This window comes from Crocodylus siamensis, chromosome 2, assembly GCF_052110815.1.
Source record: "Crocodylus siamensis isolate JL-2025a chromosome 2, ASM5211081v1, whole genome shotgun sequence".
NCBI classification, from domain to species: Eukaryota; Metazoa; Chordata; order Crocodylia; family Crocodylidae; genus Crocodylus; species Crocodylus siamensis.
Window position 1 is genome coordinate 285,899,446 of NC_143396.1, and position 27,906 is coordinate 285,927,351.

The following is a 27,906-nucleotide window of genomic DNA, read 5'->3' on the forward strand; positions in this document are numbered from 1 at the left end:
GGACTTTAATTTATAAGGTGAAAGAAGAAGGTGGCAAAGTCCATCTCTGGTCTGGTCTATACCCACTCTTTGAACCAGTTAAATGCTCTTGGTTGGGTGTGTGATTTTTTTTTTTTTTTTTAAATCAAAATAGTTATATCGGTACAGCCTGCCACGTGGATCCAGTTATGGTGCATTCTTCCTATGTGGCTCATTTCTCTTCCCATATGGGCATAGGGTTTAGTTAAAGGCATAAAAGGTGCATGTGCATGTTGATAAGCCCCTGGAGAAGCCAGAGAACCAGCTGGGAGCTCCCAAAAGCTTGAGGTCCACGGGTCCCAATCAGCTCTTCCACCCTATGACTTGTTTAGCTCCTCTGAACAAAAGCGTCCAAAAGGTTTTGCTTCCATTGAAAAAAATTCTGACCCCATGACATCCCAAGCTCCTGACACAGCCTCTTTGCTCATGGACTTTATTTTGAGGTTTTCCCTTGTTTCCAAACCAGGAGCATCACACAGTGGGCTTGCCTGTGCTGCAGAGTTTGGTTTGGCGCTACATCTGCAAGTCCCAGGCTACAGACCCCTGAAGGAAGATGTGATGCCACTTCTCTTGACAAAAATGGAACAAGCTGTGTCGGCTGCACGCGTGTGAGCAGGCTGGGCATTCGAAAGCACGAGGAATCTGCATTTTTGGAAGCACGACAGATTTAGCCAGGCGTAAAGCTGCCCTTCTTGGCGCAGAGCTGAATTGTTCTGAGGTGCTGCATCATGTGTCCAGACCTGTTTTAAATCAGGAAAAGCTGGACCTGCCTCAGGGTCACATGCCCAGAGCTCAGATCATACTGCAGAGGAGCCCCAGTCATCTTATGCCTGCTCCCTAAATGGAGGAAGCGATACTTGTCGTTCTCTACTTGTGGAGCTCAAGGCCCCCATCATTACACTCAAGGCACCCCTTGGAAAATGCCAGCTCTTCGCTTTTACCTGTTTTTGGACTACAGAAAAATATTACAGCAATGCTTCTTTTGCAAAGACCTCAGACAGGCCACAATGGGGCAGCCTGGTTTTAACACCAGGGATTCCTGTTTGAAATCCCTGGATTTATCCTGTGAATCTCAGAGCTAACACTGCGAGGCACGCCACGGCACTCTTGAAAAAATCTCAAGGCACCCCCAGGGTGCCACAACTCCCTGGTAGAGAATCACGTTTTTGTACCAACAGAAGTCCTTATGGACCTATACGAGTGTGTCTGCACTGGGATTTGTGTTGACCTTTCTCCATGGGCCGGGGACTGAATCTTCATGCTCCCAGCTGATGTAGCCAGACCGGCCCGATTTTGCTATGCAGCTCAAACCAGACTGTGTAGCAGGCTGAACTCGGCTCTCAGGGACAGGGTGAGCTGTACTAGACCATCCCCACCTCTCCACCCTACTGCAGCCACACAGGAATGAAGGGAAAAGTATGGCTTTTGTAACTACTTTTCAGGACTGCCTCATCCTGCCCTTTGCAGGACCTCTGCTATTTCTGCCCTTTATTTCTCTTTCTTTCCCATCCTCACATCTCACTTCCTCTCTCTTCCCTCTTTGTCTTTCTCCTCTATTCTTCCCTCCCACTTCTGGCTGCAGACCCTGCTCATCCCCCTCTCAGAGGTATAGCTGCTCCCTGCTTCCTTCCTTCAGATGCTAAAACCCATGGAAATAAAATGGCTTAATGTCAATAACTGAAGCCATCATTGGGCTACAGGTAAGATCTAGCCCAGACCATTGACTCTGCTGTTGGTTTTCAGGTTTGGGAAGACAAGGCACTGACATTGGGAGCACATGTGGAAGGTTGTTTTCCAGCCAGAGAGGTAGAAAGGTAATTAAGGCAATAGCTGAGATGGCACAGACAATGAATGCGTCAAGCTAGGGCCACTATACAGGTGGGGTGGGTGACTTTTTCACTGGAAAATGCTTTGATCTATGCAAAAGTGTCTTTCTCTGGCAAGAAACTGAACCAGTGGCTGAGTCAGCATTGCAAGGACCTAATCCAAAGGCCTTCAGCTTGGCTTGAAATGGGAGAAAGCAGAGCATGCTGTTTTCCAACCAGACCTCTGCTTTTTCCACCCCTGCTTATCCCACGCTCTCTCTTGGTCCTGATCGGAGCGTCCGTCTTGCCATTCTGCCGCGCATCTTCCTTCGCCTGCCGGCCGATTATGGCTGTCATACTCTGGGAATGATGTATACCTGTTAGAGGCAAGGAGTTTTGTGCGGGGTGATATTTCTTATTGGAGCAACTGCATGGCTGGGGTAAAGTTAGACAAGTTTTTAAATTCAAGGCAGAACTGATGAAGAATGCCTTGCATTCAAAAGCTCACCTAGCTTTATCCCAACTGTGAAGCTGGTCCAGGCAAAGGTCTCAGCTCCCCAAATCCTCCCTTCTCATATAATTCCTGGACCATCCGTCCTGGCTGCACGTCTCTCCGACACTACCTGACCGGGAAGACTGGTGCGTCGGTTCTGCAGCGATGCCACTAGGTGGTGGTGTTCCCCACGGTGGTTGCCTTCGTGTAAGCCTCCAGGGCAACTATCTTTATTATGCATTATTAGCTGGGGGGGGCAGAGTGAGCATCATTATTACCCCCCGGCTTGTGCTGCGCTGGCCCTGCCTGCACCGTTTCCAGGGCACTCCCAGAAGCCCCAGTCTCGAGGCCCTGCCGCCTCCCCATGCCCGCTCTGCATCTGCCAGACCCAGAAATGAGGCAGTGAAGCCGCTTGGAGGGCGTCCCTTGCTGCTGCTCTTCGGGGAGTGCCCTCAAGGGGGTGGCCCCTGCCCCCCTTCCAGGTTGGACACCTGTGGAGTGGGAGCAGGGGGGCAGGACGGGCTTGAAAACGGGGCTCTCGGGGCTCCAGAGAAGCCATACAGACATGCCCATTAGAGCCACAGCAGAGGAAGGCTACCCGTCTGTGGGAGAAATGATATTCCCATAGGGATTCCTCCTTTCAGTCTAGTCCTTATAACGCTGGAGCAGCAACTCTTCAATCCAATCTCAATCTGACCTTACAACATTTTGCTCTAAGGAAAACATATTTTTCTCTAGCTTCGCCTCTTCCCAGTCTCATGCGTCTCCTCCAGAGCCCAGCGACAAGGGTCCTTCGTCTGGGAGTCCAGCAGGCTGGTAGTTTTTTAGGGTCTCCTCATTCTCTTTACCTGCCTTTCCTATTTTATGGAGATCCTTGGCGATTTTCTTTTCCGTGTCTCCTAAGAGCATTGTCAATAAATTAAACAGGAGGGCAATCCAAGCCAGGCCAAAGATGATCCAAATGGCCACAAAAGGTCGGTAGTAGGGAAAATAGTCCCTTTCAGGCTGCTTACCTAAAGGCAAGGAGGAAAAACAGGAGAGAGTTAACAAAGCAGCTGAATGTGGTTTGCCTGAATACAGTGGATTGAGCTATCCTATTGATCAGGACATTTCATGTTGAATACACAGAAGGCATTGCTTATAATATAGCTTGCTGCTTCATGGAAATACAGAATAATAGAAAATGAGGGCTGGAAGGGAACCTCAGGGGGTCATCTTCCAACCCCTGGTCAAAGCAGGACCGTCCCCAACCATATCATCCCAGCCAAGGTTTTGTCTAGCTGGGTCTTAAAAACGTCTAAGAATGTAGCTTCTTCCACCCCTCCAGGTAACCTGCCCCAGTGCTTCACCACCCTCCTAGCGAGAAACTTTTTCCTAATATCTAACCTAAACCTCCCCTTGCTGCAACTTGAGCCCATTGCTCCTTGTTCTGTCACCTGCCACCACTGAGAACAGTCCAGCTCCAGCCTCTTTGGAGCTACCCTTTGGGCACTCATTGCTATGCTCTCAAAAGAAGAAATGATTTATTACATCAAAGTGCAGGAAACTAGTCTGGAAAACACAATCATTTGTGGTGCCATCATTGTAGCATATTATATTAGCACTAAGACGAGGATGCATTTCAGTTGCAACCAGAATGCAGTGGACAGGTGCATTTGAAAAGGCCACTTGGAGAACACTTACCAGTTAAATTATAAGAGCTCCAAACATTTGCCTAATGAAGCATGATTGTGACCTGATAAATACCTATCTTAAATAGCAGACAACTTTGGCCATACGAGAGAAACTTATGGTTTGTTGTTACTTCTTAAAAGCTTCAAGGCTTACCCCAGTAAGGAAATTTATTTTAAGGAAATAAATTAAATGAAGACAATGGCTGAAAACTCTCTGCCACATACTGACTGCACTGCTTCCTGCATTTGAAACCACTGGACTGAGGTGTATTTCATGTAGTCCAAACCTTTTAGTATCACTAGGAGCTGTACACCTGGTTGTCTATCCAGGTCATTTAATGTGGGTCTTCAGATGTAAAGCAATGCTCCAGCCAAGTTTTAAAAGCTGAGCCCCTGCTGCATTGAATCCCATGTAACCTTAATTGTATAATACATCTCTGAAAGCTCACTCAAATGTTAACTTCTGCTTGACTGGGGCAGAGCGTTGCCATGTCAGGCATATAATCTGCCAAATAACAGGTCTGGCCTTTGCAAATGTGACTGTGCAGTGAGCACTGCCAATAAAAATGTATTTAGGTTCCTTTAAACCTGTGGTCAGGACTGACCTGCCTTGGTATCAGATCCACTGCTATTTACTGCTTGCTTGCAGCACTAATTATAACGACTCAGTTTTTCCTAGTGATTTTGCTATACAGATGACTTTCTTTTCGTTCTAATATGGCCCCACAAACAATGAAAACAGAGAAATCATGAGCAAATCTGCCTTACTATTATTGCCCCGTGCTCACAAGTTGTATTTCAGTTACAATCTGGATGTCTGCTTGCAAGCATCGTTTCAAGCAGCGGTAAAGGTTCCCTCTGAAGACTGAAGTTTGCAGTGAGGCACGCAGCTGAGATGTTTCTCATGGCTAATCCATCGCAGGTAGAACAGGGCATACGTACAGCAGGAGATAGTGGGATGGAAGCTGCAGTGCCCATGGAGCAGCTCTTAAGACTGATGTGGTGACACTGCCCAGAAGGAGCAGGGCTGCTGGGCCTGTTTCTGATGGGGCGGTGTTAGCAAAGGAGCTGCAAGAACAGCCACGAAGCAGTTGGAGGGCTGAGAAGAGCCCGTTTCTTCCCTGGGCCCTGGGAATTTCTAGGTTCAGTAGCTCAAGGTGAGAGCCAGGATTAGGACTTGGGCTGTGTTAGCAAAACAAATCGGAGTCACTGCTTCAGAAGAGGTTTCTGGGGGCTGTGGGCTGGGGGTAGATTTCCCCCTGGTGCAAACAGCCCATCCAAAATCTTTGCACCGCTCAACTGCTTCAAATAAAGCTCAAGTGGTGCTTTCTGTAAGGCTTCCTTCCTTGACAGGGAAGAAATGCCACCCTAAATACATATTTATACATATTTTACATATACCTAATACATATTTACAATACATCCCGAACCCACTGCTGTCAGCCTGGCAGCTGATTCCTGGGCTGTCTCCCATCACAGAAAAGGGTGATGCTCTGACTGCTGCGACACAACAACTGCAAACCATGTTTTAGCCAATACGGCTGTGGCGTGCAAGTGAGCTCAAGCAAATGATATTCTAATTGTTTTTTCTAGATCTGGCCACGTACAGCAATGCAAATCATTTAATCATCTAACACGCCTTAGTCAGGGCAGCCTGGGTTGTATTTCAACTGGAATAAGTGCTATAACGTCGAGCTGGTATGAGGTTTGATTCCTGTGATTTTGCTACTGCTGTATCGCGCAGGAACAATGTCTCCACAGCAGCCAGCCACAGCCTCCTGAGGGTGACAACAATAGAGGGCAGGGAATTCTGCATCAGTATTGCTGGCCAAGTGTGTTAACAGCACGGTGTGTCAACACATGTCGACAGCACTGTTCACACCTTGTTTTGGATGTCATTTGCTGCAGTTATTTTAACACAACCATTTAATTTAGATGGGAGGAGAAGACATCTGTGCTAATTGTGTCATTGTCTCTGTCTCTCTGCACTTCACCCGGCAAGGTTCTGCATGTCTCCCATCCCTGGTGTCTTTATGTCAGCAATCATTAAGCTGCACAGAGAATCGAGCCCATAAAACCTGTAGGCAGTTGATCAGGGGTTTTCCCTCCCCTGGTGAGTTGTTGGCGTTGGGATTTTAACACCTTCCTTGGAAGTAACAGAGGTTGCACATGGCTGGAGAGAGAGTAGAAACTGAGCAAGGTGGACCCATGCTCTGAGTCCATGTGGAGAATCCCCTCAGGTGCCTGGTTGCTGTCTTCCTTTTCTGTTCAGGATCCTACTGTCACTAGAACTGGGATCAAGAAGGAATTTCCCCCCAGGTCACAGGGGTTGGGACCTGAGAGAGACTTCACCTTGCTCTGTGGAGTGGAGTGGAGTTCACCTGTAAGGATCCTCAGGATGTATCTCATCGGGTCAATTCCCTGCCTTTGCTGGGGTCACCGGTATTGATGGCATCTTGGTCTCTCCAGCTCCAACTCTTGCAGACATTTTAGTTTTTGAGGACTGAAATATTTAATCTAACAAAAGCATTTAGGATTAATGGGGAGTACTTGATTGAAATGTAATGGCCCGTAATCTACAGTGCTCTTCGTCTAAGTGCCTAGCCTTCGCTGCAGTATGCGCTCACCTTGACTTACAGTTAACAGTGCTCGTAACTTCAGAAGCAGCCCCCGCTAAGTGTTTCGCACCTCATTCGGGCTTACTGCCTTGTTTCTCGAGCACCCCGTTCCTCTAACAGCAGCCTTGAAACTGAGCACTTCTCCTCGGTTTCACCGGTTCAGTTAAGGATTATGTTACAAAGCAGAGGGCGGGCTGAAGAGTTTATGCATATAATTGAGGTGCAGATAGCCAATGACTGTGACAACAGTAAGCACTAGGTCAAAAAAAGGGGTCGTGTTACACATTTAAGTGAATTACAAACTTATCCAATGGCCTTAAATCCTATGAAACTACATGTGAGAACAAATGGTGTTTCAATGTTCCACTCTAACTTCTTTCTCTCTTGGCATGACTTACTGTATTTGCTTGAATCTAATCTTGGAAGTGCCCCTTCCACCAGGACAGGGGAAAAAGCCCCTCATCTTAGCTTCGTGTACGAAGGGGAGGTGGGGCAGCGGGGGCAGAAGGCAGGTGGCTGCTGTGGCCAGGTCAGGGCCAGAGTCAGAGCCACGCCAGCTTCCTGCCCTCCCACCCCTTATTGTCAGGTGCAGCTTGGCTTCGGCTCAGGATGGGTTTCCTTCCAGGCATGGAGCATGTGCAAACTCTGTCCTCTTCCCAGTCAGTCAGCACGTGCCAACACAGTTGCATGGCCCAGCAAGGGCTGAGCTTCCATGTGCTGTACTCTTGGGAGGGAACAGAGATCAAGCAACATCTGACGGTAAGTGGGGTGCAGGGAGAGGGAAGAGGCAGAGACTGGGGAGTAAGCCAGTGCTTTGCCTGTTGTAGCAGTGGGGAGAAGGAATTTCAGACAACCTTCTGATAATTAGATTCTATACCTAGAAAATTCTAACAAATTGGTAAATTTTGCATATATAGAATCTAATTATTGGGGGGGTTGTCTTAAATTCAGGTCATCTTAGATTCAAGTAAATATGGTAAGTCATTGTGGAAAAGCTGAATCATCAGCCCTAGAGACTGGGACATCCTGTTCATTCACGAAAGAGGTAAAGTGCAGGCAATGTCTGTACAAATTCACTTACGTCATCCTACCAGCGTGTCTCAGCCTGGTCTAGGGAGAATCCTCCCATGGTCCTCCCAGTCTCCACGGCCTTCCCTTCTTGGTCTTTCTGCTGAGCTAAAGGGTCTCTTGGGAGGAGCTGTTTTTCTGTGGCGGACGCCTGTCCACTGGCACCTGGAATGAGGCCTCTAGACTAAGTGCACTTAAGCCACTGATATTATAAATTCCAGTTCCAGTGTGGCTTGCTTTTCCTTCTCATGAGAGAGGATGTTTTGGTTTGCAAGGCACTGGCACGACAAGTATTCCAGAGGATCCTTTAATGTCTACAAAATCCAGATATTTGATCACTTTTGCTGACAATGGTTTGGACTCTAGAGTCTATTATGAGTTCTTTCAGGGGTTCATTACAGCAGCAAAAAGAAAATATTTTGGTGAGGCAAATATCTGAAACTCAGAGAATTCCTGAACCGTATGTTTAGGAGGAACCTCAAGAGTCAGCTACTCCAGTCCCCAAGAACTTGATGCTTCAGCCATAATTTGGTGCTAGTTGAGCTCAAAGTTGACCCCCCCAAAAATATCAGATAGGAGGATGGTTAATGTGTAGCCATCCTGAGTGTTTGTAGAATGATTCTTCTTAGCTAGGATGGTTTTTTACATGGTTTAACTTCAGGAGAGCACCTGTGTGCTGTCTGTGAAACTCTGCTGATGCATAAGGAATGAAAGGAGGTCATGTCTATGGTGACTCATGAGTATCATTCTCTATTTACAGTGGAACAATACATATGCGCTCACCCCTCCCAAAAAAGTTTTTCCATTGCTCACTCTTCAGGATAGACTGGGGTTCTTAAAGGCATTGCGTTAAAATGATGTCTTTTAAAACAAGCCCAGTTATGTCTTTATTGTATGTTATGAATCACACAGCTCGGGAGATCAAAGCAGATAGGTCCATAGACCTTTGTAAGAAGGAGACTCCCAATTCTCCCCTTGCATTCTCCCACTTTCCAGACTTCCTGTCCCACCAAATATAGTTTCCCTCTTTGCAAAGCACCAAGTTTCATGGGACCCGCTCTGAGCTACTCCCCTGGATCTGAGACCTACTGGGAGCAGTATGGGAACTAGGAATTGCAAAAACCAGGGAAAGAAACACAGTTTCATATTGCACTTTATTCATGCTTTGCCTGATGTAGTCCTAGTTGTCCTCACATGAGTAACTCTGCCAGCTGTAATTCAGAAAGAAGAGGCGGACCCTTACCTACTACATAGTCTCCAAAGCCGATGGTGCTTAGGGTGATGAATGTAAAATATATTCCTTCGCTGTATGACCAGCCTTCCGTGATCTGGAAGACGAGCGATGGCAAACACAGGAACACTAGAATTCCCATCACCAGGAAGAACAGAAGGGTCAGAAATTTGGTCTTCTTCTGAAAAATAAACCAAATCCCATTTCAATCCAGTCAGGCCCAAGGGCAAGCCATGCACAATACAGGTGTCCTAGATGAGGAACTTGAGATGACCTTTTCCTAGGGGCACAGGAGGCAGAGCTTGATCCATAAGTTATGACTGTGCTAGGAAGGGCCGCTGCAATGTCTTAAGGCAGCCAAGCCTCCTGGTATGGCCACAGCTCCATCAGGAGAAGGTTTTCTGCCCATGCAGTTAAACTAGCTCTGCTGTAGGACAGAAATGTTGCCATCAGAAGACACCTTCTTCTGGTAGAGCTGTGTGAATTTTGCTGGCTATGGTTTCATGCGTGTGATGCTGGCAGACAAGGGTCTAGTCATGCAGAGAGTTGGATGATGTCTCCCATAATGAACTGTGGCTCAACTCTCTGCTAAGGAGGGTGTGCGCACCATGCTAGAGACCCTGGGAAACGATCAGCCGTGACAGCCCCAGCCCCAGGAAACCCATCCCTGGGCTAAAATGGGTTACATCTTGTGGGGTGGCGGGGGGAGTTGGAGAGAAGTCGGCTCCCTGCCTTGAACAAGGAGAGCCAGTTCATGGGGAGGGAGCTAGTTTGTATAATGGGACCAAAATGAGTCGTGCGCCTATCGTGATCCCTCCCGTATTTTCCTCGTCTGTTTATTTCCGGTCCCTGCCCTTGTCTTGTCTCTGTTGACAGCCAGGTCTCCAGAGCAGGGGTCCTCTCCTCGTACGCATTCGTAAAGTCATGCCTCGTGCTTGGGAAGTCCCACCCGTCAGCACACAAACAAGCCTGGAATACATGAAGTGGATTACCTTTTTCATTCCCTTCTCGTACAGGCATTTCCCCAGCCTTTTACACAGCAGCGAAAGTATCTTGCCCACACGGTGCAGAAATACAATATTCAAGGGGATTCCAAACAAAGCAAAGAAGACACAGAAGAGCTGGCCACCGGCAGTTCTGGGACACAGCGTGCCATAACCTATTGGAGGGCAAAAGGATTCTAGGGATCATGTCCAAAACCTTGGTACCTGTGCTTCTAATCAAGTTGAACCAGTGTGCGCGTTCACAGCATTAACAGATCAAGAGCGTTTCTAGTGCTCACTAGACTTCCACCCACTCTTCCCTATCAAAGCAAGCAAACTGATTAAATGACCCACTCAGCAGCAGGGTTTGGAGAGTGCTGGGTTAGGCTCCAGTCTGGCCTCCAGGTGAACTTAAAGTAGAAACTTAAGTCAGGACATTCAAACAGGCTAGAAATGTGTGAGTGGACACAGCATGAAAAGACAGAAACCAGAAGTCTGGGGCCGAGGAAGACGTCACGTCGGAAGTTTCGACGGTTTGGCGCTAATAAGCTCCATTCTTGCGTATTAATGCACATCGGATTTCTTGCCCCTTCAGTATTACAGTGCAGCACGTTACAGGTCCCAGAGCTTCTAAGGGCCTGGATTTGGGGTCACACGTGGAAATAGTCACCCAAATTGTTCTCTATTTACAGACTAAAATGCTACATACATTTCCACAATGTCCTATGGCTTGTTATTGATACCTCTGGAATCCCGACCGTTTCCAAAAGTTGAGACTAGCATACATCACTTTATAATAGGTCCCTTCATCCCAAGGAGCTCTAAAGTTTTCTATAAACGTGCCTGTATCCACATGTCAGTTCACCCTCCCTGAGACGTAGCCACCTTTTATCTACCTGCTTGCAGGGGAGCCTGGAAGGAGCCAGAAAGTGGATGCTGGCCCCAACTCCACCATTAATTTGCAACTGCAAAAAGCCCCCCATGGATCTGTGGTTGTTATAAATGCTCAGGACTTCATCTTTAGGCTTCACCAAAAGCAGTTCATCCCAAGAGTCCAGCTTCCCTTAGTGTTGTGGTGCAGTCTTGGCTTAATACAAGCCTGTCATCCGTTGAGCGTGCAACACCGTATCCTATTGCACCCTGGGTTTTTTTTGGAGGTCTCTTAGTAAAGTGTTCTCCAAAGCAATGGGCCAGATACAGACTGGCCAACAGGCACCAAGACAGATTTTGAGAAAAACTGAAGTGACTAAGTTGCCAAAAGGTCCCTGCTGCCATGGTGGTGGCTTTTTCTATTTTTATCCCATGCCTGTCTAATGTAATGCGTATGGATGGTCCTGGGAACCCAGGCCTTCCCATCCCGGAGGCCCAAACCACTAGGCAGCAGAGTCAGGCTGCGCTTGCTTGCTAGCCACGTGGCTCCACGGTTCATGCATTCTTGGCTGCCCAGGGGGCAGCTTTAGCTGAAAGGCCTCCCCTGCAACTAGGCTTGCCCATAGCCTGCTGGGCAGGGCAGTCTTTTGAGAAAGAAGGATCTGCACAGCCAACAGGACTCTGCCGGCTGGGGTAATTGCAGTTCTGTCAGCAAAACTTTGCTTCTTACTGGCATGACTTCTTGTGCTTGGGAGAGGATGCAGTATTGCAATACTTGCGCAGCAGGGGTGGATCCAGAGTGGGTGCAGTGGTGAAGCTTTGGCCCCTTTCTCACCATATGGCAGGAACAGCAGCCAGGGACTTGCTTAAGTCCCCAAAGAAGGTAATAATCCCCCAGTCCCCTTCTGTGCTCAGAAGCACGTCCCCTCCCCTCTCTGTGTCTCTCCCCTGCCTACTGCTGCCACCGCGTCCACTGTCCCAGGGGAAGGGGAGCACCTGTCCCGCTCCAGGCTCAGCCTGGAACAGCACCAGCGATAGCGGGTGGGTTCCTCCTTTCTGCCTGGTCTTCCCAGGTACTCCCTGCCAGCCCAGGAGCAAGCACAGGGAAGGGGGGCCCCCCACCTGCTGCCCAGCCCCCATGAAGCCCACCTAGGGCTGGCCAGGAGCTTCCCTTGTCCCCAGGAGAATGGGGACAGCTTCAGCGGCAGGTGAGCTGTGGGGAGAGGAGGGAGGGGACGTGCCTCTGAGCAGAGAGGGGAAGGGGGACGAATTCTTACCTGCTTTGGGGACTTTCAAAAATCCCCAGCTGCTGATCCCACAGTGCAGTCTGCTTTCCTCGAGGGCCCCAAGGAGCCTGGGTGAAGCCACCCCTGCAATGCCAGTTGCTGCTTCCACATCCCCCTCTTCAAAATCCTGGGTCCACTTCTGCATCCATGATACAGCTTCGCCAGGTGAGCTGTGTCCGTGCCAGGAGTCCTGTGCTGGTCGGCCTGTACCTCTTTTGCATTCGCCGGCCAGACAAAACCCTGGCCTTGGTCTGCCCCTGTTGAGCTGGCGAGATCTGATGGGATCGCAGCTGGGAGTGGAGTGGCTGCCAGGAATAAGCACTTTAATAAGAACAAACCAGCAGTACGTGGGGTCAGCGTCCTTCTCTGGTCTGAGGCCCAGACTGAGGAGGCAACCACACTCTAATAGTGCAGCCTGAGTCCCCTTGACCATAGCTGAGCCTGAAACCCACCTCACCTGTGTTTGGTGAATTAAGGGTGGATCCACATGCAAAAGTGAATCACTTTAATTCTTTCAGTATAATTGCAGCAATGCACAGTATCCCAGGGGCCCTCCCCTGGGCTGCGTGAACTATTCTGGCTCACAGTAAAAGGGCTTTGCGGGTTCCTTGGAGACCCTTAGGCCACATGTTATTCCGGATGCCTGTTTGCTTCTTGTTGGAAATCTGCAGCCTTGGTCTGCGGCCGTTTCCAGCACCGCCCAGCGCTTCAGTGAGTAGTGAAAAGTGCTGGCATTCGCTTTGGCCCCTCTTCCGTTTCTTTCCACTGGTAGCAGAAGGAGTTGTGAGTAGGCTAATCTAATCCATGCACCGTCCATGTGCATATCGGTGCTATGACCTTGACGGCCCAGCTGAATTCAGCTGTTTCCTATCATTCTTTTATGCTTTGCAGCAGTTACAGAAATGATTTACAGCTTGTTTGACCTTGGAATGAAAACCAAGGGAAGTCAAGTCTTTCTCTGACCCGCCACTAACCACTCAGCCAAGATTTTAAGAGATGACTCCACGGCTAGTAAAAGTGGCAGAGTGGGAGACTGAGCTATGCAAGACCATTGGTATTTTTCAAACCCAAGCAGTACATAAAGCAGCTGTGAGGCCTCAAGATCAAGGCAGTCACTGCCTTTCGCCCGGGCCCACAAACATGTGTAGTTGATCTCCTTTAAAGCGCAATCACTTAAGGCTATAAAAAGAAAATAAGGCAGAAGGGGGTGAGCCTCCCTGCCCCGCCAGCCTACCTATTGTGGAGACCACTGAGCCCACGAAGAAGAAGGAGTTGCTGAAATCCCAGTTGCTCTGTTCAACCTGCGATTCGTTCCTTATGGGATAGACTCCCTTCTGAATGGCTTTGGTCAGGTTCTGCAATGGAAAGGGAGGTCTGGTTCGACTGTGCCTCCTTTCTCAGCGCCCCCGGCGGTAGGACGGAGGAACCGGCCTCTGTCCCACAAGTGCCCCAGGGCAAGGGCACGTAGGCACTTTGCATGGCTGTGCTGCCAAGTCAGTGCTATCAGCCGTTCTGCCTCCTTCAGGGGCAGGGTGGGGAGTCGCAGGCTTGTTAGGAGCCAGTCCTCACTCCAGGTGCCGTATCCCTGCCAGGCGAGGGTCAGTGGGTGCTGGAATGGATTTCACGGGAGCTGGTTTCTTTAGCACTAAATAAGACCTTGTATTATTTTTTGTTTCCCTACATTGATTGAGACATGAGGAATACACCAAGGCAGCTCACCTCCCTGTCCATTAACTTGCCCGCGTGGGTATTTTCTGAGTGTTGCTTGTGTCGGTTGCTTGCTCCTTGCATCTCGTACCATATTTTCTCACATACAACTCATGTTTTCCCCCCAGAAATGAGCTGCTGCAAATTGCAGGGTTCTTACAGCTGAACAATGGAAAACTGGACCTCCCAAACTGCTGGGGTTCAAATACCATATGTTCTTGCATACAATACCCTCCTAGAATAAGATATGCACCTTGTTTTTGAAAGACAGACCGAATTTAAAAAAATGTCTTTCTTCGTACTGATTAACTAAATAGCAGCCCCTAGGGAGCAGGGTCTTCATAAAGTCCTTGTGCACTTTTAAACTTGAATAATTTACATTGTAGGTATGGTAGAAACAATCTATAAACGGCAGTTAAAAGCACATTTATTAAAGCTTTAGGACAACTAGAGTACACAATGCTAGATTTCAACATAACCACCATCTATCATGATACAGTGCTCAATCCAGTCTCCCAACTCCTTGAAAACATTTCGCAGTTGCTCTTGAGTTACTGCACTAATTGCATTAGTGATCCTAGCCCTAAGTCCCACCAAAGAACATGGTTTCAAAGAGTAAACTACACTGTTAACATGTCCCCATAAAAAGAAGTGCAACAGCGACAGGTCAGGTGAACGAGGTAGCCAAGCGACTGGTCCACCTCTGCCTATCCACTTCTCTGGGGAAAAGTCATTTAGGAACTGAAGTACATTAAGAGCGTAGTGGCACGGAGCTTTAACTTATTTAAGAATAAATTCATTATTACTTATGAAGTCTAGCATGGTGTACTCTAGTTGTCCTAAAACTTTCATAAATTTGCTTTTAAATGCCGTTTACAGATTGTTTCTACCATACCTACACCCTAAGTTATTAAAGTTTAGAGGTGCACAAGGACTTTTTGGAGACCTTGTATATGTGAGAAATACAGTAAGAGTAGTTTCTGCTGGTTACTGAGCAAAAGCAAAAGTAAAATCTTCACACACTTCGCAGGGAGTAAAACAATGAATAGTCTCGGCTCCCTGGAGGCTGCTACTTAGTTAATTAGTACGAGGAAAGATTGTTTTTTTATTCAGTCTGTCTTTCAAAAACACAGTGCATATTTTTTATTCTGGGAGGGTGTTGTATGCAAGAACATATGGTATTTGAACCGCAGTAGTTTGGGAGGTCCAGTTTTCCATTGTTCGGCTATCAGAAATGATCCCTAATGTCTGAATTTTTGTATGGCACTGTCTAGCTTCATTTCCTGCATATAGAGGACTGTACAAATGTGAAAGCAACAAAAAAGCTATTCCACTTTCTGCATTTCTCCCCTCTGTGCCAGATGCTACTAGTTCAATATGTATTATGGTCTGTAGCTAGTCTGCCAAATGATAGCAATTAGCAGAACTCTAGGGTAATGAAAATGACTGGCCTGCTACAGGGTTCATTGCTTTGCTTTGGAGACCTTATTGACTTTCAGACTAGAAAAATAGAGGGGAAGAATGTATTGTGAGGGTTTCTCTTGAATGCAGGGCTTCTTGTTAATGAGATCTCTCAGGCTTAATTTACTCATACTGCCTGTAAATGATTCTGCAGATGCACACTATTGTTTTGTGAAGATGAACCTGAGTGCTTTGGGGGTCATCCTGTTCCACCCTTTATGCCTCTTTGTGGCACCTGAGTGTTTAAGGCAGAGGTGTCCAACTCATTGATCCCTGGGGGTCAGATCAGTGGTGCGCGGCCAGCCCTGCCAGCTGGATCAGGCCCACACGCCTTTCCCTCCATACACCAGATGCCACACATGCAGTACCCACTTTAGCAGGTCCAGGACCCATGCTGCACACAGCACCCATGCCAGGGCAGCCTTTGGTGGGGATGGAGGGAGGTATCATGTGCAGTGTGGGTCCTGGACTGGCCAGAATGGGCACTACATGCGCCTTGCTTCTCAGACCAGCTAGGGAAGGTGCTGCATGTAGCACACATCCCAGACTGGCTGGGGCAGGCACCACGTGCAACAAATGTCCCAGACTGGCTGGGGCAAGCCCCATATGCAGAGAGTGGGCAGGACTTTGTTTCTTGTCCCCACACTCAACAGCACCATGGAAGCAGGAGAAGTTTGCCCTTAGGCCAGGGCTGTCAGAGATACAGGCCTGTTTCCGTGTGCTGTTGAGTGTGGGACCAAGAAGCAGATGCCTGCCCACTCTGCATGCAGCAGAGATGGAGAGAAGGTAGCAGAGCTCCCCGAGTGGCTTCACTCCCTCATTTCCAGGTGTGGTGCATGAGGTGGACTGGATAGGTTGCGCTCCTCCAGGGCACTGTGGAGGTGGTACAGACCCACCCAGAGTGTCTCCCTTCTTCCCTATGCCTTCCCGCTTGGGTCCCTGAAAAACCTTTAGCAAGTCGACTTCTGGGTCATGCCTTCATCTGTGCCTTAAGTCTCAAGAAAGCGGGGAGGAAGAAAGGCACTTACCCACCTTTTGTCCTGATGGCTTCAGGGACTCAAGCCAGTCTGAATAAGCTCACTCTTAGATATTTAAATGTCACTTGAATACCTAATAGCTGAAATGGGATCTGGGCCACTGAGTCCTTTAAGTGTAAAGGCAGGTTTCCAGATACCAACCCTGAGCCTTTAAATGGCGCATCACAAGAAAGCCGTGCTTGGGTTTGTGAAAAGTCCTCAGCTGATGCAAGGTGACCAGGGGGGGGAGTGAAGAGTATCCTGATCCAGGTTCTGCCATCTCTGAGTTGCCCCAAGACAGAGCTAGAAGAAATGGTGGCTTTATGCCATCGTTGTGGGTCCCTGACACAGCTTCGAGCAGGGGTGGGCAAAATGTGGATATGACCCACCAGGCCATTCTATCCGGCCCGCAGGGCTCCTGCAAAATTTAGAAAATTCATATTTATCTGCCCCTGGCTGCCTGTCATGTGGCCCTCGATGGCTTGCCAAAACTCAGTAAACGGCCCTCCACCTGAAATAATTGCCAACCCCTGGCTTAGAGCAACCTCAAATCTGCTCTAGGTTATGCCTAGCTGCTAATGACCCCGAAGGACAGTTCCAGCAACTCCGGGTTGCCAAAGGATACCTGTGGGTAAACTGTGCTCCTTTCACCCAGCCTCAGTCCTGGGCCAGTTTTGTCTCACTTGCGGATTCACCTTATACAAGGGATATCCAGCTTTATGGCTGCGTTGCAGCACCAGACGGGAGTAGAGCTACTGCTCCATCAGGGAGGCTTGACACTCCTTTGCCAAATCCTGTCCCATGCACTGAGCTCGCTCCTATATGAACCTGTACCCAGGACAGGATACGGCGTCTGGAGTTCTTACTCATGCAATACAATTAGTGAAAGGTTCTCTTAGCCCTTAAAGAAGAAATATTTATTCATAGAGCATGCATACAAAGAGAAACCCAGCAAGCAGGATGTCTGTGCGAACTGATGCCTTTTTTTTTAAGCCCATGGTGGAAATCTCCTACCAGACAGAACAGCTGAAAGGACCATATGAATAAATAGTGTAACTATTCTGACCTCGGTAGGATTATGCCAGTGATGACTTTGACTCCATGGGTGGTAGTAACTTAGAATCCTATTTGAAGGAGAAGGCCAGATTCGGCTCTGTTATGCTGAGGTCAGTGTCTGGATGTTGTATGATGTATGAACCTATGCAAGAAAGGAAGCAATGCCATGTGTTTGAGGGTCTCTGCAACCCTATAAATGTCATTAAGAAATGCACTTGCTAATTGCAACTTGCGCAGAAGGCAACTTCAAGCAGCAAGTTTTCAGAAGCATTTAGTTGTTGCTGGACACGAAGAAAATAGTTCGTCTTTTATTGCAAACTGCCCTAGGGTTTTTTCCTGGGAAGGGTAGCAGATAAATCTAGAGGAATGCCATTGCCTAAATTGGAATTGCCTTGGAAGTGGAAGGGTAACTGCAATCAGACTGTGCCCAAAACACTCGTTGCTGTTCCAGACCCCATTTGCACAGTAATTACAAAGAGAAGCTTGCAGGCTCCATCATTCTTTCCCTGTCCTAAAGCTAAGTAACATGTGCATATTTTAAGATAAAACTGAAAAAGAAGCAGCTGTATCCAGCTGCCCCTGTCCTTTAACAAATGGAGGGAGCAAGGCTGGACATCTGGGACTCAGGCAGGTTCACTGCAGAAGCAGCCTAGATAAATGCCAGAAATGAAATGGGCCAGAAGTGACACACACGGGATAAATTTCTCCAGCTTGATTTCCCACCATCTCTGCTCCCCTGCTCTTGCAGGTGCCCATGAGCATCAGGAGCGACTGAATTCATGCTGTGGTGCTGGCAGAGATTTCTTTCCACTCTCTTAAGCAAGGCGCTATTTTTGCTTCCCCAGTACAGAATCGTGGCTGAAAGGGAGTTAAAAATGAGTGATGTGGAGCATGAATCAGTGATTCCTTTTTTTTCCACAGAGGAGCCCTGCAAGACCCCATTGCACGGCGAGCAGGGCTGGTACCACCCCTAATGTTCTCATGCAACAGAGCAGATAGAGCTAGGAAAGGGCTTGGATGAGGAGACATCACCTCTGTGCTCGGTTTGCATTCTCATGCCCAGATGCTCCTTCTCCTTGCCCAGACTGCTTGCTCCGTTTGCCAACCGTAATAGGGCAAGTCACCTTGATGGAGATTAGTAGGAGAGGTTATTTTAAGTCAATACATTTTAGCAGGTGTTTCGAACCTGGTGTATTGTCCCCCAGAAAAGTCCACAAGGGAAGTGAACAGAGACCTGTGAACCTCCTTCTCATGCCAGGACACAAGCGCGCATAAGCATAATCCACTGAGATCCACCTGTCAACCAGCATAAAGCTGGAGCAGCAGGTCTGAGAACTGGGGCATGGGGTTTGCTGGCCGATAGACAATGCTCTGTCGAGCTGATTCACCGATCGACCTGCTCTGTCCATTCAGACTGGACACTGGGCTCCCACGAGGAAAGACGTAGCGACAGCGCAGAACAGGAAACATGCCGGGAGGAAAAAAGAGGCTGGGGGACAATCCCATGTGGTCCCAGCGATACTGTCTTACCTTCACGAACTGCTCCACGTCCCCCACGGTGAGGTGGGTGAAGTTCTCCAGAAAGGCCTGCTTCATTTGGATGACCGCCGTTTTCTCATGCTCCTCGGCATCCCTCTCCAGAGCTTGGAAGACGATGGCCCCCAGGAAGAGATAGGTGAGGTAGCCAACCACCAGCAAACAAGTCTGGACCTTCCTACTGCACATGGCAGTCTGCAGGCAACAGCGAGGGGGAGATTAGTGGAGTTTGTTGGTCAATGACTCCCAGAAGCCAGCTTCCCTTTTTGTCACAGCCAGGAAGCACAGCCCCAGCCCAGCCGCTTGGGTTTTCTCTGGGATCTCATACTAACACAGACCGGGAGCTGTCAGAAACGTTTATGGAGAAATACACTCTCCAGCTCCCTTGGTCAAGTGCTATTAGGGATTTCCTGCCATATGTGAACCTCTGCAGTGCCGAGGTCTCAGGAATGTGGGTCTGGGTGTGGGAAATGATCTGGCGCGAGGCCACCTCCTTTTTCTAAAGTGACTTTTTCCCAAGCAGTTGGGAAACAAGTGAAAACAAGCCCCGCAATAATAGATCAAAGGCTTGCATTCGTGCTTGTTCTGGTTGCAACGGCACAGGTTTCACTCCCCCCTCCTCCTCCTCCCTGTGACTGTGGGATGACTTAGTTAGGGATGATCCTGCCTTGAGCAGGGGACTGAAGGAGATGCTCCAACAACAAAGCACATGGCTGAGTCTCTGCAGCGTGCTCTGTCGCCAGAGGGAACAGCCTAGCATTGGGAAGCCCATGTGGCGGATGCGCTGAAACATGCTGGCTGGCAGAGAAAGCTCCTGTCTGTGACAGCAGGCGGCCAAAACACCAGCTCCACAGTCACTCGGAAGTGACACTGGCCTTCGCCACCCAAAGTGCACCCCCTCAGAAGTGACACTTCAATGACCTTCACCATCCAAAGTGCAAGGCTCTTTCTTTTGACCTAAAGACACTATAATGCTGCTAAAGACTGGGAGCCATGGCCTTACGGTGCAGCTGGGGAAATTTAGGCTGGAGAGGAGACTGTGTGATCATGCGAGTGATCAGTCATTGGAACAGGCTGCCTAGGGAAGCTGTGGAATCGCCGTCCTTGGACACTTTTGAAAGCGGGTTAGACAGACACTTGGCTGGGATGGTTTAGTCGGGGATGATCCTGCCTTGAGCAGGGGCTGGCCTAGATGACCTTGCGCAGTCCCTTCCAACCCTACTTTCCTGTGATCCTAGTTCTTTAAGTGGCCGCAGTAACTGCCTATTATCTTCTTTGGGCCCGCCACTGGAGCAGTGGTTCTCAACCGTGTAGACTCAAGGCACCCTTCATTAGATTCAAGCTGCCCCTCCGAATATGCCAGCTCTTAGCTCTCACTCATTTTGTGACTACAGAAAAATACCAGAGCAATTCTTTTGCTGCAAAAAAACCTCAGAAAGATCATGACAGGTCAGAGAGTTTTTACCACTCTTGATTCCCAGTTGAAATCTCTGGGTTTACCTGGTGAATCATGTTTGCATGCCTAACAGTGCTAACCGCAGCACCCTGGTTGAGAATCATTGCATTCAAGGGAGGCAGGGCACATACTCCACATGTGCGTGTCACCTGCTCGGGCCCGCCTTCCTCCCAGCCATCTTTGCTTTGTCTGCACAACAGGCCCAGCAAGATACAGAGCATTCGCTCAGCCAGTTCATTTGACCTGGGGGAGGTCCCCTGCCATCATCAGCCATCATGCCCACAAATGCAACCCCTAACCCTCCTGGAGGTACTGAGCCCCCACCATGGACAGATCTAAGACTTTGAGAAGGGGGGTGCAGGCTGTGTGGTGCATCCTCACATATAACACAATGCACATTTTTCTCCAGTTAAAGAGAAACTAGATGCTTTAATGATATAGTAGGGACCTAGCACCACTTTAGTCAGCTTAAGATCAAAGCAAAAACACATATAACTTTATAGGTATGCAACTAATTTGTTGGCTTATACATCAAGTTAAAAAACACAACAAAGTAGGCAAAAAATAGTCCAAAGAAATTGTTTTATTAGTCCTGGAGTCATTATAGTTAAATGTGCATCTTTTATTTGGAAAATCTAGCCTTCTTGAGGACCAGTCATTTCCACACCTGAATTATTATTCATCCGAGTTAATATTATTCATCTCACCTGAGATAAGGTTTTTAATTTAGAGCTAATCACAGTCTGCAGGGCTGTGAAACAAGAGAGAAAGTACCAGGAATGGCTGACAGACAGCAGCATTACAGAAGAAAGACTAGCTTGATTAATGGAACATCAAGATCATTAAAAAGGGGAGAGGGATGTTAAAACTGGTGGAGTGAAGGAAGATTTGGCAGGGATCAGGTAGATTGTAATGAGCCATGAAGTCAATTGATTCACTCAGGATTGCCAAAATAGAAATGCCACTGCACCTCCAAGGCTGTTGGTTTTAAAGTTTGGGTGAAGCAGGAATCAAAGGGAGTGCAACTGCACCACCGCACCCCCTGAATCCACCCCAGGCCCCACCAGTAATGAGCAATTGGGTTGATGACTCCAGAGGCACTGGGAGGTAGGGGGAGGGCAGATAAGCACAAAACATGAGAGGCACAGTAGCTCCACAAGCAAGAGAGAGGAAGTGGAGCCTTGGGTTTCCCACAGATGCTCTATCAGCTGCTCTGACTCTCAGGCACATATACAACCTTGAGTCCCGTTCCTCGCTCTCCTGGTCTCACTGCTGGGTAGCAGCTGCCTGGCTGTTTTGTCCGAGAGAACCACAGCGTGTTCCAGCGCTGCACGTAGACGTCCGGCTGACTCATCGCAGGGCACCTCCAGGCTGGAGGGAGGTCAGTGTGCTAAAGAGCAAGGGAGTCTCTAGTCATGCTCATGCTGTCCCAAGAGCCCAGTGCCTGTGTGTGTCCGCTGTGCTCTGCACCAAAGCACCTGAGTCCCTCAGCCGTGCCTTCCACCGGTTAGAGGTCGCCTGGTGAGCTCTGTATCTTCTACTAAAAGCATCCCCAAAAGTGCCTCTTCTCACCTCAGGCCCTGTTTTGTTCTAGCTGGGTTCTTCTACCAGTATCTCCTACTCAGCGATGCTCAGGGCGCTGGATTTTCATAGATTTCATAGATTTCATAGACATTAGTGCTGGAAGGGACCTCGGAAGATCATCACGGCTCTGATTCAACAAATTGCTCAATACATGCTTAGCTTGAAGCATCTGCCTAGCTCAGGGGTGGGCAAAAATGTGGCCTGGGGGCTGGATGTGGCCCACCAGGCCATTCTATCTGGCCTGCGGGGCTCCTAAAAATTTAGAAAATTTGTATTTATCTGCCCCTGGCTGCCTATCATGCGGCCCTCGGCTTGCCGAAAGTCAGTAAGTGGCCCTCCACCCAAAATAATTACCCACCCCGGCCTAGATCCGCCCCAGTTCAGCAACACAGATATGTTTCCAGTGAAAGGTGATATCTCAGTGAGCTCAGTGTGTTCATACATGCTTTGCTGAATTGGGAACTATGGGCGTAAGTCCAGCCACTGGACAGGCACAACGTCCACTGATTTCAGGGGCGCTGGGTGCAAAGTCAGGGTCACACTCACATGCCTGGGGAAGGTGTAGTAAAATCTGTGGGAAGTGGCTTGCTTGACATAACCAACTGGGTCCTCTCTCCCCAGCAGTAATGTCCAATGACCCCCAAATGTTTGCATTAGATTAATTGCTTCTTCCATATTTTGATGATTTTTTTTTTCTAGCAAGGCAAATGTTTCCTTAGGAGAGAGCATCAGTAGATGAAGGACAAAGTTAATCGCTGCTTTAATTAGAAATTCACAGAAGTGACTTGGCCACTGAGGAGGATTCAGATGGGCCATTCACCTCTGCTCCTCAAGTACCTGTGCTTTTTGAACAATGGGTTTGCAAATCTGGAAGCGCTGGGCTTGGGTCCAGCTGGCTGATGGAAACGAGCACTGGCAAATGCCTGTAGTCTATCAAATGCCTGCTGTTCTTTGACACAGAAACCTGTAGCTGACTTTGCACCTCAAAGGGAAACAGGAAAATGGTGAACAGAGATGAAGTGTTTTAAGGGGCTGCAAAACTGAGAGGCTTTTAAAAGGTGGCTTGTGAAGGATTTAAAGAAACGGGGCCGATGACCCTTTTTGGCTTCTCTCTGTCTTTGTTTGTTTGTTTTTTGCTTCTATAAACTTGCCTGATGTTCTTCGTTTTTTTTTTTACCTATTTTTTTTAAAACTTTGAATGTCAAATTGATCTCCCCTGTTTTATTCCAGGACCTCTGCAGGAAGGTCTCAGCAATGTCTGCTATGGGCATAGATGGCATCATTTATGTATTTATGAAACATATACGCCGCCCTTCCCCAGCCAGAAGACTCAGGGTGGGTCACAATAAAAGGCAGAACAACTTATAAAAGCAGACAGGAGTTTTTAAAAAAACTTTTCTTTACCAGCGGGGGTACCCCCTGCCAGCTGTAGAGATGCCAAAACATCTGCCCTTCAAGAGTGAGGAAGATCCAAGGGTAGTTTTCTGCTCTTCTCCTACACCTGTGGATGGAGCTGGTCTCACTTTGGCCCCTGTGCAGACATTCTTGCTTTGCATTCGGCCTGCCCCTGTCTGCCATTTAGCTGAAGCCACTTCCACAAGGGACCAAAAAACCACTCCTGGTGTAAAAGTGTCCACATAGGAAACTAGCATAGAGAAGTGATTCTGGGTTATCTCCTTCTGAGGACAAGCCTTGACAAATGAGATGAGGAGCATCTCCCAATATATTTGAGATGTCTGTCCCTCATAGCAACAGGTCACACCAATAAAAAAAACATTCAAACACCCGGGTGCTGCCCCAGCACACTGGGCGAGCAGACTGTCCTACATGGCCTTGTGGTTACAGCACTCAGGAGATCTGGGCTCAGTTTCCAGGTCATCCCCAGGCTTCTTATAGGACATTTGAGCAAATGTCCTTAGTTCTCTGTGGGTAAAATGAGGGTAATGCCACTTCCTTTCCCCCACTCCTTTCATTAGACTCCAAGCATTTGGGGGGGAAATGGTATCCCTTTATAGGTATATCCAGTGCCACACACAACGGCACCTCGGTTCTGGCTGGAACCGTGAGGACTTGTTAAAAAATATCGATTCACATGGATGCAATGCAGAGAGGTGTGAAGTCAAATCCTGGCTCCACCAAAGTCAACCGGATTTTTGAGACTGACCTGACTGAAGCCAAGATGTCCCCAGCCACAGCTGAAAGCCCAAGAAGTCTTGTCTTTCCCTGGCTGTTTCCTTTGAGAGGAGGACTCCTTCTCACAGTAAGACTCATCATGACCGGTGCAGAGTCTGACCGAGCAGGCTCAATGTGTGTGTGTGTATGTGTGCGTGTGTGTGCAGGCATGAGTGTGTGTGCGTGTGCGTGTGTGTGTGTGATTCCTCTGTGCAAGAACAGGCCTTGGATGCAAGCAAGGACCTGAGGGGATGTGAGAGTCATTGTGCTGTGGCTCTGGCAGGAAGGAGTTTGCATTATTCTTTCCCGGCGTGTCAGTTCACACCGGCCTGCAACTCGCTAATAGCTGCTGCAGTCAGGGTTAGCGCAGGTGCTGCGTTACATCAAACAGCATCGCTTCATTTGCCCGTGGGAGGGACGCTTGCTGAGGAAAAGAAGAAGTAATAATGGAGAGAAAGCCAAGAACTTGTTTGTTGCGAGAAGCTGTTTAATGAGGACAGAAGGAACCGGATTTTGTGGGGTAGGGAACAATGATTTTGCCTCTTCAAAAGCAGCGTTGTCTGTTTGCAGATGGTTCCCTGAGGCTTAAAAATGCTCTGCTTCCCTGTGCTCCTGTCCTCAAACATCTGCCATGCAATGCAACAGCTGACTCAAGGCTTTCAGTCATTTCTGGCAGACAGAGACTGACTCACTCTTGAAGGAGTTGATCTGCCAACACCTCAACCCAAGAAAACAAACCAACAACACCAAACCTTGTCCTAAAACACCACCTGGCAGGAAAGTAGCACTGCAAGAGCAGGAGGGTAAAATGGTTATGACGTGCCCTCTGGCGCCTTTTAATAGTTATAGCATAATAAGCCACTACAGGGTAAATAATGTCCACGTTATTTCATTAGTCATGGTAAATGAAGAAAGAAAAATAAAATCAGGAACATCTTTAGTGGGAAAAAGCCAGTTACAAGTGCCCTAAAGCACTAGCAAGGCAGGTCTGTGATGTACAAGGCAGTAGGGCTGCGCGAAGCTTTGGGTGGTGCTTTGATTTGGAGGAGACTCGGCCCGATTCGGTGGCCAAATCTCCAAGTGCTGATCAAACCAATAAAAAGGTCCAAATCGATTTGAAGCTCTCTGAATCTTCAGAAAAGATTCGGAGAGCATTGATGATTCGGGCAGTCCCTGCTCACCGCTGCAGGGAGCTGGGGCCGGACTCGGAGCAGGTAAGTGGGGCGGGGGGCTGGAGGAGGCTCCAAGTGCCGGGAGCTGGGGCGGGTGGGCAGCCATTGCTGGGCTGGGAGAGCGGGTGGGGGATGGGCCAGCCCGATTCGGAGATTCGGCAGCAGCCCAATCTCTGAATCAGATCTGGCCGAATCGATTCGGGACAGTGATTCGAATCACCGGGTCAAACCGCTGTCCCCCGAATCAGCCGAACCCGAAGCAAATGCTAGCCGCTTTGCACAGGCCTACAAGGCAGTCAGTGCTGTATGGAGCTATGCTGGGTAGCTTTAAGCTGGCTGGCCTCTGAACCGAAAGCAGCGTAGCAATGCAGTACTCAGGATAGTGCTAATCTGCATGTCCTTTTCTGGTCTGGGAGACAGCACACGCAGCATTAGCTCAGGCTAGCTGTGTGCAGCACTGCTTGACGCCCTGCGCACGAACCCAGGGAGTCACCGAGTCTGCTACGCGCTTCAGATTGGTGGCTCTCAAACCCTTTCTGGGTCAGGACAACCCTTTGGATGTTGCATTGCTGTGTAAACTACAACTCTTGTGCGATGGATAAAAAAAGTACCGCTTCAAGTCAGTAGAGGAGCCACGCAGTAATGCAGAGTTCTCAGTTTTGTTCTCTCCATATTTCCCCAGCCCCTTCTTTTGCTTTCCCATTCTTTCTTCCTTTCCACCCTTAGAAGTCCATTGCATACCCTGGTTTGAGAAACTTTGCTACAGAGGAAGCAAATATGACCCTTATGGCTTCTGAAAAATAGGCAAGCTCTTGATAAGGATGGCATTTAGCTCAACTTCCCCAAGACTCTGGGGACAAAGTGGTCTTGGTTGGCACCTGTTCACTGTTACGCCTTTGTCAAGGAGGGTCTCAGAAAGAACTGGTGTAAGGCCGTAGTCTTCAAATATGGGAAACCAGCAAAAGTGGATTCTCAAATCTAGGCTGAGTTGGGAGATTTACCTGTCACATATGATACAGCATGGAGTTACGGTCTACTGCTCATATCACCGAGGATCATGAGCTGCCACTGCATTTTGTAACCCCTAGTTACAATGCTGAGCCACCTGGGATTACAAATCCCTTTGAATAAGCAGATCAGCAAAGCCTGCACCCTCAGCAGTGGTCGACTACAAGGGCCCGTGCTGATTCCTTGATCACTGAACACCAGCACACGTGACTTATCAGACACAATCCCGTGTAAGCTCATTTATCCTGCTGACATTGCTCTTGTGAGTCAAGACAAAAACCTCATTGCTGTCAGCAACACCCTCTCCCTCAACCTTAAGATAATGGCAGAGTATTGGATCTCTATGCACTGCGTCTGAAGCCTTGGGAACAAGCTTTCACCAAACCATAGTGGCTGCTGAAGAGCATTACCTTGGTGGTCAACAGGTCCAAAGGGAGCCCCATCTGAAGCAGTTTGATGTGGCTTTAGAAAGAGCTTTGATCTGCAAAACTCATCTGGAGAAGAGGCGCAAAAAGAAAAAAAGCAAGGACTAGTCTTACCCCCAAACTTGTGGGCATACGTTTCCCATTGGGTACATATTTCAACTAGTGATTCTAGCCCTGGTGTACGCAGCCACTGAACAGCATGCACTAGTCTGGGCAAACAGAAAGCTTATCCAAGCTCTGGATGGGCAGCCAAATGGCACAATGAAAATCAAACTAGAACATTAAAACCAACCCTTACTGAGTGGCTGCCCACAGTGGGACACACATCCCCACCCCAAATTCACAGTGGGACACACATCCCCACCCCAAATCCACAGTGGGACACACATCCCCACCCCAAATCCACAGTGGGACACACATCCCCACCCCAAATCCACAGACATATGCACACACCTCACAGATACAATCAAACCATGGTCAACTTGATTTTAGCAGTTCACAAAGAAACCCCTAGTGTCTTCCTTCTACCTTACACGGCATTTTGAAATCCACCTAATTCTCTTAAGTATCCTTATTTAATCTTGAGGTACGCCAGAAAGAATTCTGAGATAATACCGTTGTCCCCGAAAAAAAACAGAATCATAGAAAAGCAGGGACCTCAGGAGGGCATTTGGTCCCACCCTTTGCTCCGGGTAGGCTGTCTACACCATTCCAGGCAAGTGCTTGTCTAACCCGCTTTTGAACACTTCCAGATATAGATTCCACAGTGAGAATCAATAGTCTAATCAACATCAAAACGCCAATCCCATAAAAGAAACTTCCAGGCTTCAACCTACGTCCAGAACAGTTTCAGAACATCACAGAGTAGATATGGTCACATCTTATACCTAGAAAAGAGGACGGACAGCGCACAGCGTAACATCAGCTGCAAACCATGGGCCACAGCGTAAATCAGTGCCTGCTTCAGTTGCTTACCATGGGCATCTCAGACTTATACCATGTCACTTCCAAAACTCTCTGCTGGCTTGCCACTCTGGACTCAGTGCCTGGAGCAGTCGCCTGCCTCTCTTGCCAGATGAAAAAAGAGAAATCATGAATCGTTTAGCCTGAATTGACCCTCTTTCCTCATCTCAGATCCTTTCAACCACTTGAATTGCACAATGTCTATAACTATATCATAGAATTACAGGTTGCTGAATGCATTCAGGCTAGACTAATAATTAAGAGAGAATGGGTATACATGCAGCAGGACGTATTTCTGAGAATGA

General features: G+C 48.4%; 1 protein-coding gene across 2 annotated transcripts; it reads right to left on the reverse strand.

Moving 5' to 3' along the window:
- On the reverse strand, nucleotides 1–27,700 carry LOC149872334 (potassium channel, subfamily K, member 16-like). Of its 2 annotated transcripts, XM_090034294.1 has the most exons (6): nucleotides 27,614–27,700; nucleotides 18,816–19,016; nucleotides 13,280–13,400; nucleotides 9,899–10,065; nucleotides 8,919–9,087; nucleotides 1–3,329 (listed from the first exon to the last, which is right to left on the reverse strand). In XM_090034294.1, the coding sequence occupies exons 1-6, from the start codon at nucleotides 27,620–27,622 to the stop codon at nucleotides 3,073–3,075; spliced, it is 924 nt and encodes a 307-aa protein (XP_089890420.1). In that variant the 5' UTR covers nucleotides 27,623–27,700; the 3' UTR covers nucleotides 1–3,072. The 2 variants fall into 2 exon arrangements, with proteins under 2 accessions (XP_089890420.1, XP_089890421.1); XM_090034295.1 differs by lacking the exons at nucleotides 13,280–13,400; nucleotides 18,816–19,016; nucleotides 27,614–27,700 and adding exons at nucleotides 12,037–12,350; nucleotides 12,503–12,769.
- Between the last annotated feature and the right edge of the window lie 206 nt (nucleotides 27,701–27,906).